This window comes from Pelophylax lessonae (genome assembly GCF_965119305.1).
Source record: "Pelophylax lessonae genome assembly, chromosome: 7".
NCBI lineage: Eukaryota > Metazoa > Chordata > Amphibia > Anura > Ranidae > Pelophylax > Pelophylax lessonae.
This window is the reverse complement of record NC_138774.1, coordinates 236,479,422-236,497,270: the sequence shown is the minus strand read 5'-3', so window position 1 is coordinate 236,497,270 and position 17,849 is coordinate 236,479,422. Positions and strand designations below refer to the sequence as shown.

The 17,849-nt window shown below is 49.6% G+C and overlaps 1 protein-coding gene across 1 annotated transcript in view; it reads left to right on the top strand.

Annotated features, from left to right (window-relative positions):
- Positions 1 to 17,849, top strand: part of TMEM268 (transmembrane protein 268) — a 125,386-nt gene that overhangs the window by 91,036 nt on the left and 16,501 nt on the right. The window contains exons 7-8 of the mRNA XM_082264292.1: positions 1,715 to 1,786; positions 5,046 to 5,231. Coding sequence (XP_082120418.1) covers positions 1,715 to 1,786; positions 5,046 to 5,231 — 258 coding nt within the window. The remainder of the gene's footprint in view (positions 1 to 1,714; positions 1,787 to 5,045; positions 5,232 to 17,849) is intronic.

Genomic DNA, 17,849 nt, shown 5'->3' with positions numbered 1-17,849 from the left:
TGCACAAACTGCTTACTGAAATGAACGGACCACTTAATTACAGGGGGTCGATTATAGCCGTAACTCAAAAGCTGTTGGTACAGGGTAATGGCAAGAAAAACCGATATGTATAATTCTCCAGTAAACACCTCCAGCACCTTCAACATCCGCCTTTTAGATCCTTATGACCAAAAAACGATCCTCTCGTGTGACGTGGTTAGCAGGGATAGGAAAGACAAGGAAGGCTCTCATGGTGAAGTACGTATAACATGGCGTTTATTGGATAAATAAAATGCACTTACATATAAGTTGCTTGCAATCGACATAGAGAAATAAAAGCTGCGGTTTCCAGGTGAAGAACGCCGCTTCCGCGTTCCAACTGCGTTCCACCTAGAGCTGGAAGTGGCGTGATTGCGATCCTACGTCCCGACGTGTTTCGTCAGCGTGTAGCCAACGCCATCAGGGTCATTCAATGTCAGTTTTATCAGGCGGACCTGGAATGCTCCATGCAGTCCTATGGAGCAGTGGATGTCAGCGGACAGCTGCTGCTATCTGATCCTGTCAGTGAAATCTGGACAGATGGAAACTCTATTTTCCAATCCGTCTGGAGGATTGGATTGGATAAGTTAGAATGAAAACAGACAGGTGGTTCATTTTCATCTGATCTCCCATAGAGTAGAGTGGGGCTCTGTCTCTGCAAAGTAAGCGGAGACGGAGCTGTCATCCACCTGCTCAGCGGGGATCGGTGGATCGATCCCCACTAAGCAAAACGGAGTCCGTCGGGCTCACCGCCCATGTGAAAAAAGGGGCCTTATAGAAGAGGTTTAGTGCCTGAATTAGTGCTCTTGCACTAACTTTCTCGGCGATACCTCACGTGTGGTTCAAAGGTTCAAATACCATTTTACATATGTGTGCTTGACTTACTTATCCATTCGCTTCTGCACATGAGCACAGAGGGATGGGGGGGCACTTTAAAAATTTTTTTTATTATTATTATTGATTTTACTTTTATTTTTACACTATCCGTTTAAATGTATTTTTTTTATCACTTTAATTCCTATTACAAGAAATGTAAACATCCCTTGTATTAGAAATAAGGATGACAGGTCCTCTTTATGGAGAAAGCTGGAATCAAAAAGACCCCAAATCCCTTCTTTAATTTTTAAAAGCAAAAGATTATAAAAACATTTTTTTGATCTTTCTGTTAAAAAAAATAAAAATGATTTTCTTCCAGCCTGGACTGGAAGTAACATCATGATGTCGCTCTGGTCCTCCAAGGCCATAGAGACAATCAAAGAGTATTAACTCTTTGATCGCCTCTGGGAGCAGTCGGCAGCACCGTTGGAACGTTTCTCAGGCGTACCAATGGAAACGGTAAGCCCGAGAAACATTGATTTAATGAGAAAGCCGGCTTAATGAGAAAGCGGTTTAATGAGAAAGCCGGCCGCCTGCTGAAAAAAATAGTTTTGGGGTTATGGCTACTATCTGCAAGTATTGTGGTCAGCAAATGGTTAAAAAAAAAAAAATGTTTTGGCTTTAAATACGCTTTAAATGCATTATTTTTAAAGTTGCGGAACTGTACAATTTGTGTTTCCTCTTATCAGTTATTTTCATGTGTATAATGGTAAATTCACTTTACATTTCTGTAAGCACATATAGTTGCTGGTGAATCATTCCATCCATTTAGCAGATGTAATAAGATAAAATAAAATATTTCCTTTACACCATTGGCCAGCTATGTTTCATCTACTTCCATCTGTGGGGCTGTCAGCAGAGACTTTCCCAGCACTTAGCCAGCATGCATCAGGTGAGTGGAATAAAACCAACCCAATATATACTAGCAGTGTGATAAATTTACATAATCATAAGTAGACCAATAAATATCAAAGAGCCCTCTTTTGCTACAACATTTATCTTCAGTCCAGAGGTTTCCTCTCCTATGATTTTTTTTTCTAGCTGTCCTCTTTAATGGCCACCATTTTTTCAGGTCATCCTGGACATGCCCCCATCCTGTGACTAGACAGTGAAAGGAAAAGCAGCGCAGTGGTTAGCTCTCTCTTTCTCCCTCTCAGCATGCTTCTTTCCTAGATTTGAAGTGATTGGCTTCTTGTGCTGCTTCTTTCTCTCACATTCCAGCCCTGCTGTACAGGTGCTGAAGGAGGCTGATACAAGGTCAAATGCAAGTACTTCTACTGCTTGTCTTTAAAAATTACATTTAAAGATGTAATACTAATTACAGAGCTGCTTTCATTCTTTTATATCTGCCTGGAGTTCAGCTTTAAGTCCCCCAATCACACAGTCCCTTGTTTATATCAGAGCCTACCTTTTGGCTCCAGCAGTGCAGCAGAGGGCAGGAGGTGGAGGAGGTTTGGAGCAGGTGGACTTCTGTCTTCTCCTGAATGCTGGGGGTAGCCCTGCATACCACTTTCCCTGGTTCAGAGTCATGCATTGCCATTGTGTAGGCGAGCCTGCCAGCATCACCATAGCAATGAATGATGCCATGCGTCCTGGCCCTAGAGTGTCATGGGTTGCATACTCCTCTCCTGCATGAAACTGCACAATATCATACTCCTGCATTCTCTCCTGCACATGCTGCCTTCTGTCATACCCCCTGTATTCCTCTTTTACACTTATCCCCTCATATTATGCCCTCTGCACTCTTCGCCTTCACATGCTGCCCTCTAACATACCCCAGCACTCCTCTCCTGTCTATGTTGCCCCCTACATTACCCCCTCTGCCTCTGCTGCACTTGCTGCCTTCTATCATACCCCCTGTATTCCTCTTTTACACTTATCCCCTCATATTATGCCCTCTGCACTCTTCTCCTTCACATGCTGCCCTCTAACATACCCCAGCACTCCTCTCCTGTATGTTGCCCCCTATTATACCCCCTCTGCTGCACTTGCTGCCTTCTATCATACCCTTTGTTCTCCTGCCCTGCACAGACTCTCATTTCTTATACATTCAGAACTCCTCTCCTACATTAACTGCCCAATTCAATACCCTCCACATTCCTCTCCTGTATATGCTGTCCCATATCACACACCTGTACTCTTTTCCTGTAATTACTGCCCCATATCACACCCCTGTACTCCTCTCCTGTAATTACTGCCCCATATCACACACCTGTACTCCTCTCCTGTAAATACTGTCCCATATCACACACCTGTACTCACTGCCCCATATCACACACCTATACTCCTCTCCTGTAATTACTACCCCATATCACACACCTGTACTCCTCTCCTGTAATTACTGCCCCATATCACACACCTGTACTCCTCTCCTGTAATTATTGCCCCATATCACACACCAATACTCCTCTCCTGTAATTACTACCCCATATCACACACCTGTACTCCTCTCCTGTAATTACTGCCCCATATCACACACCTGTACTCCTCTCCTGTATATACTGCCCCATACCATACACCCGTACTCCTCTCCTGTATATACTGCCCCATATCACACACCTGTAATCTTCTCCTGTGTATACTGCTCCATATCACACACCTGTACTCCTCTCCTACATGTACTGCCCCATATCACACACCTGTAAACTTCTCCTGTATATACTGCCCCATATTACACACCTGTACTCTTATCCTGTATATACTGCCCCATATCACACACCTGTACTCCTCTCCTGTATATACTACCCCATATCACACACCTGTACTCCTCTCCTGTATATACTGCCCCATATCACACACCTGTACTCCTCTCCTGTATATACTGCCCCATATCACACACCTGTACTCCTCTCCTGTATATACTGCCCCATATCACACACCTGTACTCCTCTCCTGTAATTACTGCCCCATATCACACACCTATACTCTTCTCCTGTATATACTGCCCCATATCACACACCTGTACTCCTCTCCTGTATATACTGCCCCATATCACACACCTGTACTCCTCTCCTGTATATACTGCCCCATATCACACACCTGTACTCCTCTCCTGTAATCACTGCCCCATATCACACACCTGTAATCTTCTCCTGTATATACTGCCCCATATCACACACCTGTACTCCTCTCCTGTATATACTGCCCCATATACACCCATCACCGGTACTCCTCTCCTGTATATACTGCCCCATGTCACACACCTGTACTCCTCTCCTGTATATACTGCCCCATATCACACACCTGTACTCCTCTCCTGTAATCACTGCCCCATATCACACACATGTAATCTTCTCCTGTATATACTGCCCCATATCACACACCTGTACTCCTCTCCTGTAATTACTGCCCCATATACACCCATCACCGGTACTCCTCTCCTGTATATACTACCCCATATCTCACACCTGTACTCCTCTCCTGTATATACTGCCCCATATCACACACCTGTAATCTTCTCCTGTATATACTGCCCCATATCACACACCTGTACTCCTCTCCTGTATATACTGCCCCATATCACATACCTGTACTCCTCTCCTGTATATACTGCCCCATATCGCACACCTGTACTCCTCTCCTGTATATACTGCCCCATATCACACACCTGTACTCCTCTCCTGTAATTACTGCCCCATATACACCCATCACCGGTACTCCTCTCCTGTATATACTGCCCCATATCACACACCTGTACTCTTCTCCTGTATATACTGCCCCATATCACACACCTGTACTCTTCTCCTGTATATACTGCCCCATATCACACACCCGTACTCCTCTCCTATATGTACTACCCCATATTATTCACCCGTACTCCTCTCCTTGTATATACTGCCCCTTATCATACACCCATACTCCTCCCCTGTATATACTGCCCCATATCATACACCCGTACTTTTCTCCTGTATATACTACCCCATATTATACACCCATACTCCTCTCCTGTGTATAGTGCCCCATATACACCTATCACCCGTACTCCTCTCCTGTGTTTACTGCCCAGTTTGCTACCCTCTCTTGCACATGTTGCCAGTAAATACATTATATATCCTCAATCTTGCCCTCTCTTTAGCTAGTTCTTTTTTTTTTTTTTATTATTATTATTCTTTTAGGTGTCACATTGTATCTTCTATCTCTTCCACACACAGGATGATGTTAGACATTGCTTGGACCAACTATTTATTGTAATAGAAATTCCTGCTGACCCAATGTGGGCACAGATAAGCACAGAAGACCCCATGACGGAGGAGAGCCCCCTGCTGGCCAGTGAATCCAGACACAAGCCTGTGCTGTGCAGCCAGAAGATTCCCCTCATCGTGTGGGATGAACCAGAAGTGAGTATCTAGAATGTCCCATTCATGTAAATTCAAAGAAGCTGGTAAACCTGACAGATCTGTTTCTCTAAAGCAGACCATAGCTGAATCGATTTGTTTTCCTTCCACCACAGGTTGAAGGGAAGAAAATTGCTTGATTGCCCCACCAACACAGTTAGTGTTGATGGGGGAATTCCTCCAATGGAGGTATTGTATTCTGCCAGAGGGGAGCCTTCCTGGCCAGCCTAATACAACGATTACTGCTCCCCCTTCTGTTCCCCATTAATATGCTCCGGGGGGGCGGAGTAAAATGTGTTGGGGGTGTTGCCTGGTTGGAGTCCAGGTTGAGGTTGTTACACTTTTCACCACCATAGGACTACACGGATGTGCGGCATCAGGGATTACCTCTTTCTTCTCCCTTGAGCCTCAGCCAAGAGCCGGGCCCTGTCCCTTGCCAGCAATTCCAGCAGCGGATGTGGAGGAATCTACATGCATACCCCACATCGGCGAGCCTGAGCGGCACACAAAGTCATACCATACTTTATCGCACTGGTTATCCTAGAGCCTTACGGAATTCCAGCCTGCCATCAAGCGTTAGCAGGTTATGTGTACGCCCAGGCCTCGCAAACGACCTGTTCCTGTCCTCAGGGACGAGCCTGCGAAGTGGCTACTTCGCTGGGATGTCTCAACTGCGGTACAACGCGTGTTGCTAGCGTCCTTTTCGGCTGACAGCACCACCACCCAGAGTGGGAGGCTTCCTGTCGCAGAGCGGTACTCACGTTTTCGCTGGACCGGTGAGTACCATGCTACCCCTCTGTCTATGGCATTATCTGTCAGGGTGTGTATGTGGGCCCTCTGTTTGTGGGGATGGCAGCTCGGTATGGATCTGTAATGTCCCCCTCATGTTTGTCAGTGCGGTCCCTCTGTGTCCCTTCCCGGTCCCTGGGGGGCGCTGTGGCGGTTCTACCACTGTATGGGGGGCTGCGGGGTCCCTGGGGTGCTTCGGCTACTATTGGGGAGTACAGACATCGCTTGTGGGGGCCGCAATCGGAAGCGGCGACCTGGTCGTCCGTGCATACCTTTACAAAATTCTACAAACTTGATGTCCTGGCATCAGCAGATGCCTCTTTTGGCCGCAAAGTTCTGAGTGCGGCAGTGCTTTAGGGGAGACATGGTGGTTTTTAACCTGTCTCCTCCTGTTGGGGTTTTTTCCCCTTGGTTATTTTGCTTTCCTGGGTTTGTTCGCTCCTGTTGAGCTTTCTTGTTACCCAGTGTTTACCTTTCTGGTTCAGATAAGGTTCTTTTCTCTGACCTGGGTGCTGCGTTGCCTTTTGACGGTTATGTTTCCCACCCCTCACTGCTTTTTAGGACGTCCCAGATGTGCAGATTGTATGAATGGGCGGCGACTGTCAGAGGACATAAGAGAAAATATAATTTTTGTAAGAACTTACCGTAAAATTATTTTCTCTGAGTCCTCTCACAGTCGCCGCCCCCACCCCTCTTTTGGGGTTCGTGGATCTCTATACTGCTTGCTACCAAACTGAATTGGGAATGCAGCTAGATGGGGGTATTGGACCAGAGGTGTAGGTGTGTCTATACAAAGGTTTTGTGAATGTTTTCTAACAAATCTTCTGCCTAGCTTACTCCTGTGTATAAGACCAATACCCAGACGTGCAGATTGTATGAGTGGGCGGCGGCTGTCAGAGGACGGTAAGTTCTTACAAAAATTCTATTTTCTCTTATGTCCTCTGACAGTCGCCGCCCACTCAAACAGTCTTCACTTATGGTATTGTCCTTATCCATAGGGGTAAACTAGGCAAAAGATTTTTGTTAAAATCATACATAAAAGCATTTGCATGTACACACCCACAGGGGGCTGTCACTCTGGACCATACCCTCATGCTAGCAGCATTCTCAACTCAGTTTGTCTTTTGCCTAGCTAAGGGGTAGACAGGCTTTCCCTTGCTGGGGCTGCGGTCTCAGCCTCTCTACTTTTCTTATTTCATTTTATTTCTGAAAAAGTGTTTTTTCTTTTTCTCATGATAGAATTTTATTTGTTCCTGCGCTTAGTTAGTCAGATCAGAAGACTACAGCATTTGCGGAGCTGGGAATCGGACTGGTTGTCCTGGTATTTCAGGACAGAGAACCTTACGGAATCCCAGCCTGCCATCGAGCGTTTAGCAAGCTATGCGTACGCCCAGGCCTTGCAAACGACCTGTCCTCAGGGACACTGCCCACGAATGTGGCTACTTCGCTAGGATGACTCTACTGCGGTGCCGCGTGTAGCTAGCGTCCTGTTTGGCTGACGGTACCCCCACCACCTGGGGTGGGAGGCTTCCCGTCTCACGGCGGCACCCACACTATCGCTGGTCGATGAGTACCGTTAACCCTTCGCGTCTCCCACGGATTCGCGCTGGACTGTGGCCCCTAAGGTGGACCACACTGTGTCCAGGTTGAATAAGGCCACTCTAATGCCGGGTGTTTTAGGGACCCGGCGGACAGATGGGTGGAGTCTATTACCCGCCACTGCTATATGGTGGCGGGTTCCTTGCTGAAACCTGGGTTCGCTTCAGTTCTGGTCTCTCGGGCTGTGCTGGAGTGGATTAAAGTTATTCAACGCACCATGCAGGCGGATTCTGCTCCCCCTGTTACGATGGCCACGATGGAACATGGAACAGGTCTATCATGCTGTACTATACCTGTGTGACACGACCTGGGATGAGGCCCCTCTGGTCTCACGTTTGTCTGCATGCGTAGTGCACATCCGTCGCATTGTGTGTTTTTAAAAAAAAAAAAAAACCTGTCGGCTGCCCTGTTTTCTTAAGGGCCGGTGGCTGACTTCCCTTATGCGGGGAACAGACTTTTTGGGGGATCCCTGGATGTGTTGGTTAGGGGGTCACTGGGGGTGAGAGACTCTTCTACCCCAAGTGGAAAAGGGTAAATTCTTCCGCAGTAAGCGGGGCCCTTCATAGTTAGTGAGGTTGAAAAAAGACATCAGTCAATCCAGTTCAATCTATGATGTGTGTGTGTGTGTCTACTGTTAACCACACATTGCATACCCCTGTATGTTGTGGTCTTTAAGGTGCCCATCTAATAGTTTTTTGAAACTATCAATGCTCCCTGCTGATACGACTGTTTGCGGAAGAGAATTCCACATCCTTACTGCTCTTACAGTGAAGAACCCCCTGCGTATTTTAAGGTTAAACCGCCTTTCCTCTAGTTTTAGTGAGTGGCCACGCGTCTTATTGTTTTTCCTTTCTCTGAATAGGTTTTTCCAAATGCTAGGTTTTCCAGTACAATATTTGTACATTGATATCATATCCCCCCTCAATCGTCTCTTCTCCAGAGAGAATAAGTTCAATGCTTGTAGTCTTTCCTCATAGCTGATGTCCTCCATTCCCCTAATTATTTTTGTTGCCCTTCTCTGGACTTTCTCCAGTTCCAGCACATCCTTCCTGAGGACCAGTGCCCAGAACTGGACAGCATACTCCAGATGTGGCCGGACCAGAGTCTTGTAGAGTGGAAGAATGATCTCTTTATTTCTGGAGTGAATCCCCTTTTTTATACATCCCAGTATTCTGTTGGCTTTGCTTGCAGCGGCTTGGCATTGCATGCCACTGCCAAGCCTGTTGTCTACCAGTACCCCCAGGTCCTTTTCCATCCTAGACTCACCCAGAGGTTCCCCCCCCCCCCCCGCCCCCCCAGTGAGTAGCTTGCTTTCTGGTTTCTGCCACCCATGCATTACTTTACATTTTTCAACATTGAACCTCATCTGCCATGTAGTTGCCCACCCCATAATTTTGTTCAGGTCCGTTTGTAAGGTTTCCACATCCTGCCCAGAAGATATTGGCATGCTTAGTTTAGTATCATCCGCAAATACTGAGATTTTGCTCGATATCCCCTCTTCTAGAACATTTATGAATAAATTAAACAGGATTGGCCCCAGGACAGAACCCTGAGGGACCCCGCTTTCCACACCCGCCCAATCTGAGTACTCCCCATTAATCACCATCCTTTGCAACCTCCCCTGGGGCCAGTTCTCTATCCAGGTACTCACCTTATGGTCCATACCTATCTTCCTTAGTTTGAACAGTAAGCGTTTGTGGGGAACGCTGTCAAAGGCCTTTGCGAAGTCCAGGTACACCACATCCACAGGCTTACCTTTATCTAGGTGGCAGCTCACTTCATCATAGAAGGTTAATAGATTGGTTTGGCAAGAGCGATTTTTCATGAATCCATGCTGATTACTACTAATAATACCGTTTTCATTACTAAAATCTTGTATGTGGTCCCTTAACATCCCCCTCCAAAATCTTGCAGACTACTGATGTTAGGCTGACCGGCCTATAGTTACCCGGGATATATCTCGGCCCCTTTTTAAATATTGGTACCACATTGGCTTTTTTCCAATCAGCTGGCACCATACCCGTCTGTAAACTATCCTTAAAGATCAAGAATAATGGTCTGGCAATCACCTGGCTGAGCTCTTTAAGAACCCTCGGGTGCAAGCCATCCGATCCCGGTAATTTATTTATGTTCAGTTTCTCTAGTTTAGTTCTAAGTCTATCTTCTGTTAGCCATGGCGGTATTTCCTGAGGTTCTTTAGTTTGGCCTTACAAGCTGGGTTAGTGTAGCCCCCCGATTCTTTTGTGAAGACTGAAGAGAAGAAATTTTTCCTTGAAAACCAACCAGGGGTCTTTCGTGCCTTTAGGGCACTAGACAAGGGCAAACCCTTCAAGGGCCGAGTGGTCTGCAGAAGCCCTGGGCGGGCAAGCCAAAAGCTGCCCGCCCTAACGCGCCGTTCCAGTCTGCCTCCACCTGATGGGGCGCCCTCACCCGCTTCTGGGGTGGGGGGGGGCATCTGCACAGTTTTCCCGAACCTTGGCTGCACCCGATCAGGGTGCAAGATCAACTTTCAAATCACGCCCGACAGACAGATTCTTCCCCTCAAATCTTCATTGAACCCCGGATCGTCTCCTCGATCTCCATCGGGCGGTGCCTCATCGGGACAAGATGTTGGGGTTTTTTACTCGAATCTGTTCACGGTGCCCAGAAAGGAGGGCAAGGTACGTCCGATTCCAGACTTGAAGTTTATGAACCGCTTTGTGCGAGTTCAGAAATTCCGCATTGAAATCCCTTCGATCGGTGGTGGTCTCTCTGAGTCCGGGAGATTTCCTGGCGTCCGTCGACCTCATGGATGCGTATTTACACATCCCCATTTATGAGGGTCATCAGAGGTACCTCCGATTCAAGATTGCAGGAGCGCTATCAGTTCGTGGCGTTGCCTTCGGTCTCGCTTCGGCCCCAAGGGTGTTTACCAAAATCTTGGCTCCTGTCCTGGCCCTGTTGTGGGCGCAGGGGATTGCAATCCTGGGATATCTGGACGATTTCCTGTTAAGGTCGAGTTCCAGTGCGACCTTGGTATGCGATCTGGCTACCACGGTTCAGATACTCCAGGAGTTTGGGTGGACCTTCAACTTCCAGAAGTCGACGTTGTCCCCTTCTGTCCGGCTTCCCTACCCGGGGATGGTTCTGGACTCTGCTCAAGCAAAGTCTTCCTGCCGGAGGTATAACTCCAGACTCTACAGAGCAGGGTCAGGCCCCTTGGGGACAACATTCCTCGTCACTCAGGACCTGCATGCGGGTCCTGGGGTTGATGGTGTCAGCCTTCGAGGCGATACCATTTGCACAATTCCATGGCCGGTGATCGCCAAGGATGTCGGGCTTGGGCGGTATTCTGGGCACTTTGTCTGCCCAGGGCACTTGGTCGGAAGAGGAATCCTCTCTGTTAAATGTGTTAGAACTAAGAGCGATCAACCTATGTTCGTTGCCTTGGTCGGGGCCTCTGCAGGACCGCCCTGTGCGTGTGCAGACGGACGATGCCACTGCGGTGGCATGCATCAATCACCAAGGGGGCACCAGGAGTGCCCGGGCGGCCAAAGAAGTGGCCGAGATTTTGTCATGGGCCGAGACGCGGGTCTCAGCACTTTCGGCAGTTCACATTCCGGGTGTGGAGAACTGGCAAGCCGACTTTCTGAGCCGCCAGACCCTGGACCAAGGGGAATGGTCCCTACGCCCGGAGGTGTTTTCAGATGCTGTGTGTACAATGGGGGTCCCCGGACGTGGATCTGTTAGTGTCTGGTCTCAACAACGAGGTGGAAAGGTTCGTGGCAAGAACTCACGATCCTCTGGCAGACGCCTCGGATGCGTTGTTGGTGCCGTGGAATCAGTATCGTCTGATCTATGCCTTTCCTCCGATTCACTTGTTGTCCCGCTTCCTTCGCAGGTTGGCCTCGGTACCAAAAGCAGGTGTTCCTAGTGACTCCAGACTGGCCGCGCCGGTCCTGGTACGCGGACATCATGCAACTGGTCGTCGAGCCTCCTTTCTCGGCTCCCCTCACAAAACGATCTGCTGTCGCAGGGGCCGATCTTCCATCCTGCTTTACGGTCGCTGGCTTTGCCGGCGTGGCTGTTGAAAGCCAGGTCCTGAGAGATCGAGGTCTCTTGTCGGCGGTCATTCCTACCCTCCTGAAGGCTAGGAAGGCCTCTTCTGGTAAGATTTATTATAGTACCTGGAAGGCTTATTTTGCCTGACGTGAATCTCCGGGTTTCCATCCTCGCTCCTTTTCGGTGGCGAGGGTGTTGGCCTTCCGGCAATCTGGTGTGGATCAGCGTTTGGCGCTGCCTATTCTTAATGGTCAGATATCCGCGCTGGCTATTCTTTTCCAGCGCCCTCTGGCATCAAATTACTTGATCTGCACTTTTGATAAAAGTGTGCGTCATCTGGCTCCCCCTAGGAGGGCGCCGTTAGCTCCTTGGGCCTTGAATCTGGTCCTGTCCGTTTTCCTGCGTCCTCCCTCTGAAAAAATCAGGGAGTTTTCTCTGCTGGCACTGTCACTGAAAGTTGCCTTTTTAGTGGCTATCACATCTGCTCGCAGAGTGTCGGAGTTGGCGGCCTTGTCCTGCCGCTCTCCCTACCTAGTTGTCCTTAGGGACGAGGTGGTCTTGCGACCTCATCAATCCTTCCTTCCTAAGGTGGTTTTCTGTTTTCCATATCATTGAGGATATTGTTTTGCCTTCGCTGCGTGCAACATCCTTGGATGTTGTCAGGGCGTTCAGGGTCTACCTGTCGTCTACTGAATCCTTCAGAATGTCGGATTCTCTCTTTGTCCTTACTGAGGGACCTCGGAAGGGTACGGCTGCGTCTGCGGCATCCATTTCTAAATGGATCAGGCAGACGATTGTACTGGCCTATTCGCTTGGTGAACAGGTTCCACCTTTCCCTGTCCCTGCACACTCTACGAGGGCGGTGAGTGTGTCTTGGGTTTTTTTTTCGCCATCAGGCGTCGGTGTCCCAGGTGTGCAAAGCGGCGACTTGATCGGCCGTGCATACCTTTACCATATTTTGCATACTTGATGTTTTGGCATCGGCCAATGCCTCCTTTGGCCGCACAGTTAACCCCCTGGTTTTTTGCTTTCCTGGGTTTTGTTGCTCCTCTTGAGCTTCCTGTTACCCAGTGTTTTTTACCTTTATCTTGGCGATAAGGTCCCTTCTCTGACCTGGGTGTTGCGTTACCCTTGTGGCGGTTGCGTTCCCACCCCTCAAGTCTACACTGCTTTGGGACGTCCCATAAGTGAAGACTGTATGAGTGGGCGGCGACTGTCAGAGGACGTAAGAGAAAACAGAATTTTTGTAAGAATTTACCGTAAAATTATTTTCTCTGAGTCCTCTGACAGTCGCCGCCCCGCCCCTCTTTTGGGGTTGTTGGATCTATATACTGCTTGCTACCAAACTGAGTTGAGAATGCTGCTAGCATGAGGGTATGGTACAGAGTGACAGCCTCCTGTGGGTGTGTACATGCAAATGCTTTAATGTATGATTTTAACAAAAATCTTTTGCCTAGTTTACCCCTATGGATAAGGACAAACCATAAGTGAAGACTGTATGAGTGGGCGACGACTGTCAGAGGACTACCGAAAATAATTTTACGGTAAGTTCTTACAAACATTCTGTTTCTCTTACGTCCTCTGACAGTCGCCGCCCCTCATATAGTCTTCACCAATGGGTATGGACCTCTTATCCACAGGTGTAAGCTAGGCAGAAGATTTTGCTAAAAACACAAAACTTTGCATAGACACACCTACAGGGGGCTGTCCCTCTGGTCCAATACCCCCGGCTAGCCTCATTCCCAATTCAGTTTGTCTTTTGCCTAGATAGGAGTAGGCAGGCTTCCCTGTGCTGGGGCTACAGTCTCAGCCTTTTCTCTATTTTTCCTTTAATTTTTTTTTTCTGCTAAGTGTTTTTTCTTTACACTGATAGCTCTTTATTTGTTCCTGCGCTTAGTTAGTCAGTCTTCGGAAGACTACAGTGTTTGCGGAGCTGGGAGTCGGACTGGTTGTACTAGAGCCTTAGGGAATCCCAGCCCGCCATCAAGCGTTTAGCAGGCTATGCGTACGCCCTGGCCTCGCAATCGACCTGTCCCTGTCCTCAGGGACAAAGCCCGCGAAGTGGCCACTTCACTAGGATGTCTCTGCTGCGGTACTGTTTTGGCTGACGGCACCCCCACCACCCGGAGTTGGAGGCTTCCCGTCGCAGAGTGGCACCCACAAAATCTCATGGATCGGTGAGTACCATGCTACCCCCTCTGTCTGTGACATTGTATGCTGGGGGTGTGTGTGTGGGGCCTTCTCTCCTGTGGATGGCAGTCTGTGTAGAGTCTGTGTGATCCCCCTCATATCTGTCCGTGTGGTCCCTGTGTCTCCCTCACGGTCCCTGCTGGGGCGCTGTCTGCAGTGATACCGCGCTGTGGGGGTTGTGCGGGGATCTCTGAGCCCCCTTGGGAGTGTGTGTGTCACTTTGGGGGACAGACATGGTTATTGGGAGCCGCCGCGCTGTAAGATTTGCGGGGCCGCCATTTTGGATGTGGGCAGTCGGCTCTGGCTTCAGTTAAGGGCAGTCAGCAGCCATTTTCTTGTGTAATTTGCGCCCTTTGGGCACCATCGTGCATTTGGCACTGTGTTTTTTATGCAGGGCTCGGCGGCCATTTTCCAGAAGCCTCCCCATTACTTTCTATTGGTGGCCATTTTTTTTTTTTGAAAAATTCTTTTTATTGATTTTGTAACAAGAAAAATACAAACAATGACAGTCACCAGTCCCTAACACGGCGGGACGGCATAACAACCCCCCCGACCCATCACTCCCACCCTCCCAACCCTGGCAGCTTAACCAACAGAAAAAAGTAGAGTAGTGGAGCCCGGGGGCGGCTGGAGCAGCACATCCTGTCCAGACCGCCCCTCCAGCCCCAGAGGTGCAGGATACAAAAAGCGTACATGACAACTGAATCAGAACACAAAATCAGAAGTTAAAAGTAGGAGACATTCCCTGACTGAAAGAAAAGGACTAGTGAAAGAGCGGGCCTAAATAGACAACCATGGTGCAGACGTTACCTAAACATAATTATCCCACCGTCTCAGTAGATTCCACCCAAGCCTTCCACACCTTTTCAAATTTCCGGAGACAACCTCGGGACACGTATGTGGCCTTATACAAAGGTAAAACAGCGTTCACCAGCCCCTTCCAGAATTCCAACAAAGGAGGTGACACCTTTTTCCAGTGTAATAGGATAGCCTTTTTGGCGTAGAATAACAGGATTATCAATAGCGTCCTATGGGCCACCGAGGGGACCACCTCTTCCACCAGGCCCAGGAGACAGACGCTCTGGGTCAGCGGAACCGGGGTCACAAGTACCCTCCCAAGGCAAGAGACAACCTCCGACCAGTAGCGCTGAACCAGAGCACAGTCCCAAAATATATGACGGGCATCCGCCGGGGTAGCCGAGCAACGCCAGCACTCAGCGGATGCCGTTGGAAAGATCTTGGCCAACCGGGCAGGCGTAAAATACACTCTGTGGAGAAATTTAAATTGGATGAACTTATCCCTAGCCGCCACCAGGTGTTTAAAAGGATCAGTCCACAGGTCATCCCAGTCGTCCCCCTGCAGGTCAGGAATATCCTCCGTCCATCGCTGTCTACAGCGCACGATCCCCGGGGGGGTCAGTCGGAACAGTTCCATGTATATAGTAGACAGTGTTTTACTAAGGTCGGGGTTAGTCAGCATCAACTCCATTGGTGGCCATTTTTGGTTAGATCTGGCCGCTGTTGGGCATCTAGCGGCGTGACATAATTTCCTTTCTTCAGTCGGATCGTGCTGGGAGCTGGTATAGTACAGCTACACTTCTGGGGGGCTTTTCTATGCTGTTTTTTCTGGGTCATGCTTTGCTGGCAGCTATATTACTTTGTATTTAGCGGCACATGCTGGTCCTCTTTGCAGGGGGATCCACCTCTGACGCTGATTTAAAGGGCCAGCGGTTTTGGATCCCAGGGCAGCATGTTCCCCCCAGCGCTGGTGGAGGGTTCAGGTACGCCTGAATACTCTGCCGTGGGCTCCCTTACTGTGCACTTGCGATCTTGGCATCTAAGTGGATCTGTTGATGTCTGTGCGGACCGCTAGTACACGGCCAAGACTGTCTCAGTCTTCTGATTCTGAACTAGATGTGGTTGCCTCGGACTGTGTGCCCCCTAAAGGGTCTCAGCCCTCTCATTCAGAAGGGGAGGTGGAGTGAGGGGGATGGTTCCCCCGCTGGGTCGGCCAACGAAAGAGCTGCTATGTCTGCACTTGTTTAGGTTGCATTACACTTAGAGGATGAGCCCCATCCGCCGGGTAAGCGGTCATCTTTTGGGACCCGCAGAACCCAGAAAGTGGCTCAGGTATTTCCTTGTCCCGCTGAGTTTCACGACGCGGTGAACGAACAATGGCGCACTTTAAAGCGCACCTTTGTGGTACCTGAGCGGTTTCTGTACCGTTGTCCCTTTGCGTCTCCAATGGATTCGCACTGGAGTGTGGCCCCTAAGGTGGACCACACGGTATCCAGATTACACAAAGCCACTCTGACACCCATGGAGGCTTATCCGGTGCTTAGAGACCCAGCAGATAGGCGGGTGGAATCTCTTACCCGCCACTCCTATGTGGTGGCAGGTTCCTTACTGAAGCCCGTGTTCGCCTCAGTATTGGTCTCTCAGGCTGTGGTGGAGTGGACTAAGGTGCTCAGATGCACCCTTGTGACTGATTCCGCCTCTCCTGCTACTTTGGAGATGGTGGACCAAATTGGTCAGGCGGTTTTTATGACTGTGTGAGGCGGCCTTGGATGAGGCCCCTTTAGCCTTCCGCTTAACTGCTGTCGCAGTGATAATCCGTGGCCTTGTGTGGCTGTAGAGCTAGTCGGCGACCAGACTTCCAGAAGACGGTGTCTGACATCCCTTATGCAGGGAATCGCCTTTTTGGGGACTCCCTGGACGAGTTGGTGAAGGGGGGTCACTGGGGGTAAAAGCACTCTGCTGCCCCATGTGTCCAAGGGTAAGTTTTTCCACCGTAAGCGGGGCCCTTCCTTTAATCCTAACCAGGGGTCCTTTCGTGCCTTTAAGGCACATGACAAGGGCGAATCCTTCAAGACCTCTGGTGGCCGGAAGAAGCCTTGGGCGGGCATGTCTATAGCCGCCCACTCTGGCACGGCAGTCTCGTCCGCCATTCAGGACAGATGGGTTCAGGAACTCATTCGGTCGGGGTACAAGATCGAATTTCGATCGCGCCCAGCAGACAGATTCTTTCCCTCAAATCTTCATTGCCCCAGATCGCTTTCACGATCTTCAACGGGCGGTTCCAGATCTCCTCGCCCAGGGGGTGTTCGTCCCGGTGTCACATCGGGACAGGTTTTCGGGGGTTTTTGACTCACATCTGTTCACGGTGCCCTGATAGGAGGGCAAGGTGCGTCCGATTCTAGACCTAAAGTTGCTAAACCGCTTTGTGCGGGTTCAAAAATTCCGTATGGAATCCCTCTAATCGGTGGTGGCCTCTCTGAGCCCGAGAGATTCCTGGCTTTAATCGGCCTCAAGGATGCGTTTCTACGCATCCTTATATTCGAGGGTCATCAGAGGTACCTCCGATTCGGCTATCAGTTCGTGGCATGGCCTTTCGGCCTCGCTTCGGCTCCAAGGGTGTGTACCAAAGCTTTGGCTCCTGTTCTGGCCCTAGGGGATCGCAATCCTTGGATATCTGGACGATCTCCTATTAAGATCGAGTTCCGGTTTAACTCTGTTGCGCGATCTGTCAACCACGGTTCAGACGCTCCAGGAGTTCGGGTGGGCCGTCAGCTTTCAGAAGTCGACATGGCTCCCTTCTGTTTGTCTCCCTTCTCTGGGAATGGTCCTGGACTTCGCCCATGCGAGAGTTTTCCTGCTGGTGGACATGTTCCGGATTCTGCTCAACGAGGTCAGGTCCCTCAGGGACAACGAATCCTCATCTTTCAGGGCCTGCATGCGGTCCCTAGGATTGATGGTTTTGGCCTTCGAGGCGATGCCGTTTGCACGGTTCCACACACGATCTCTGCTAGCGGAGATCCTAGCCAGGTGGGACAGGCATCCTCAGTCCTTGGACAGGAGGATATCTTTGAGTCACTGGGTCAGAGCGGACCTTCTGTGGTGACTCCAGTCTCCGGCTCTGCGGAAGGGGAATCCTTCCAGCCGTTGTTATGGAAGGTGCTCACCACGGACGGCAGCCTGTCGGGCTGGGGTGGCGTTCTGGGC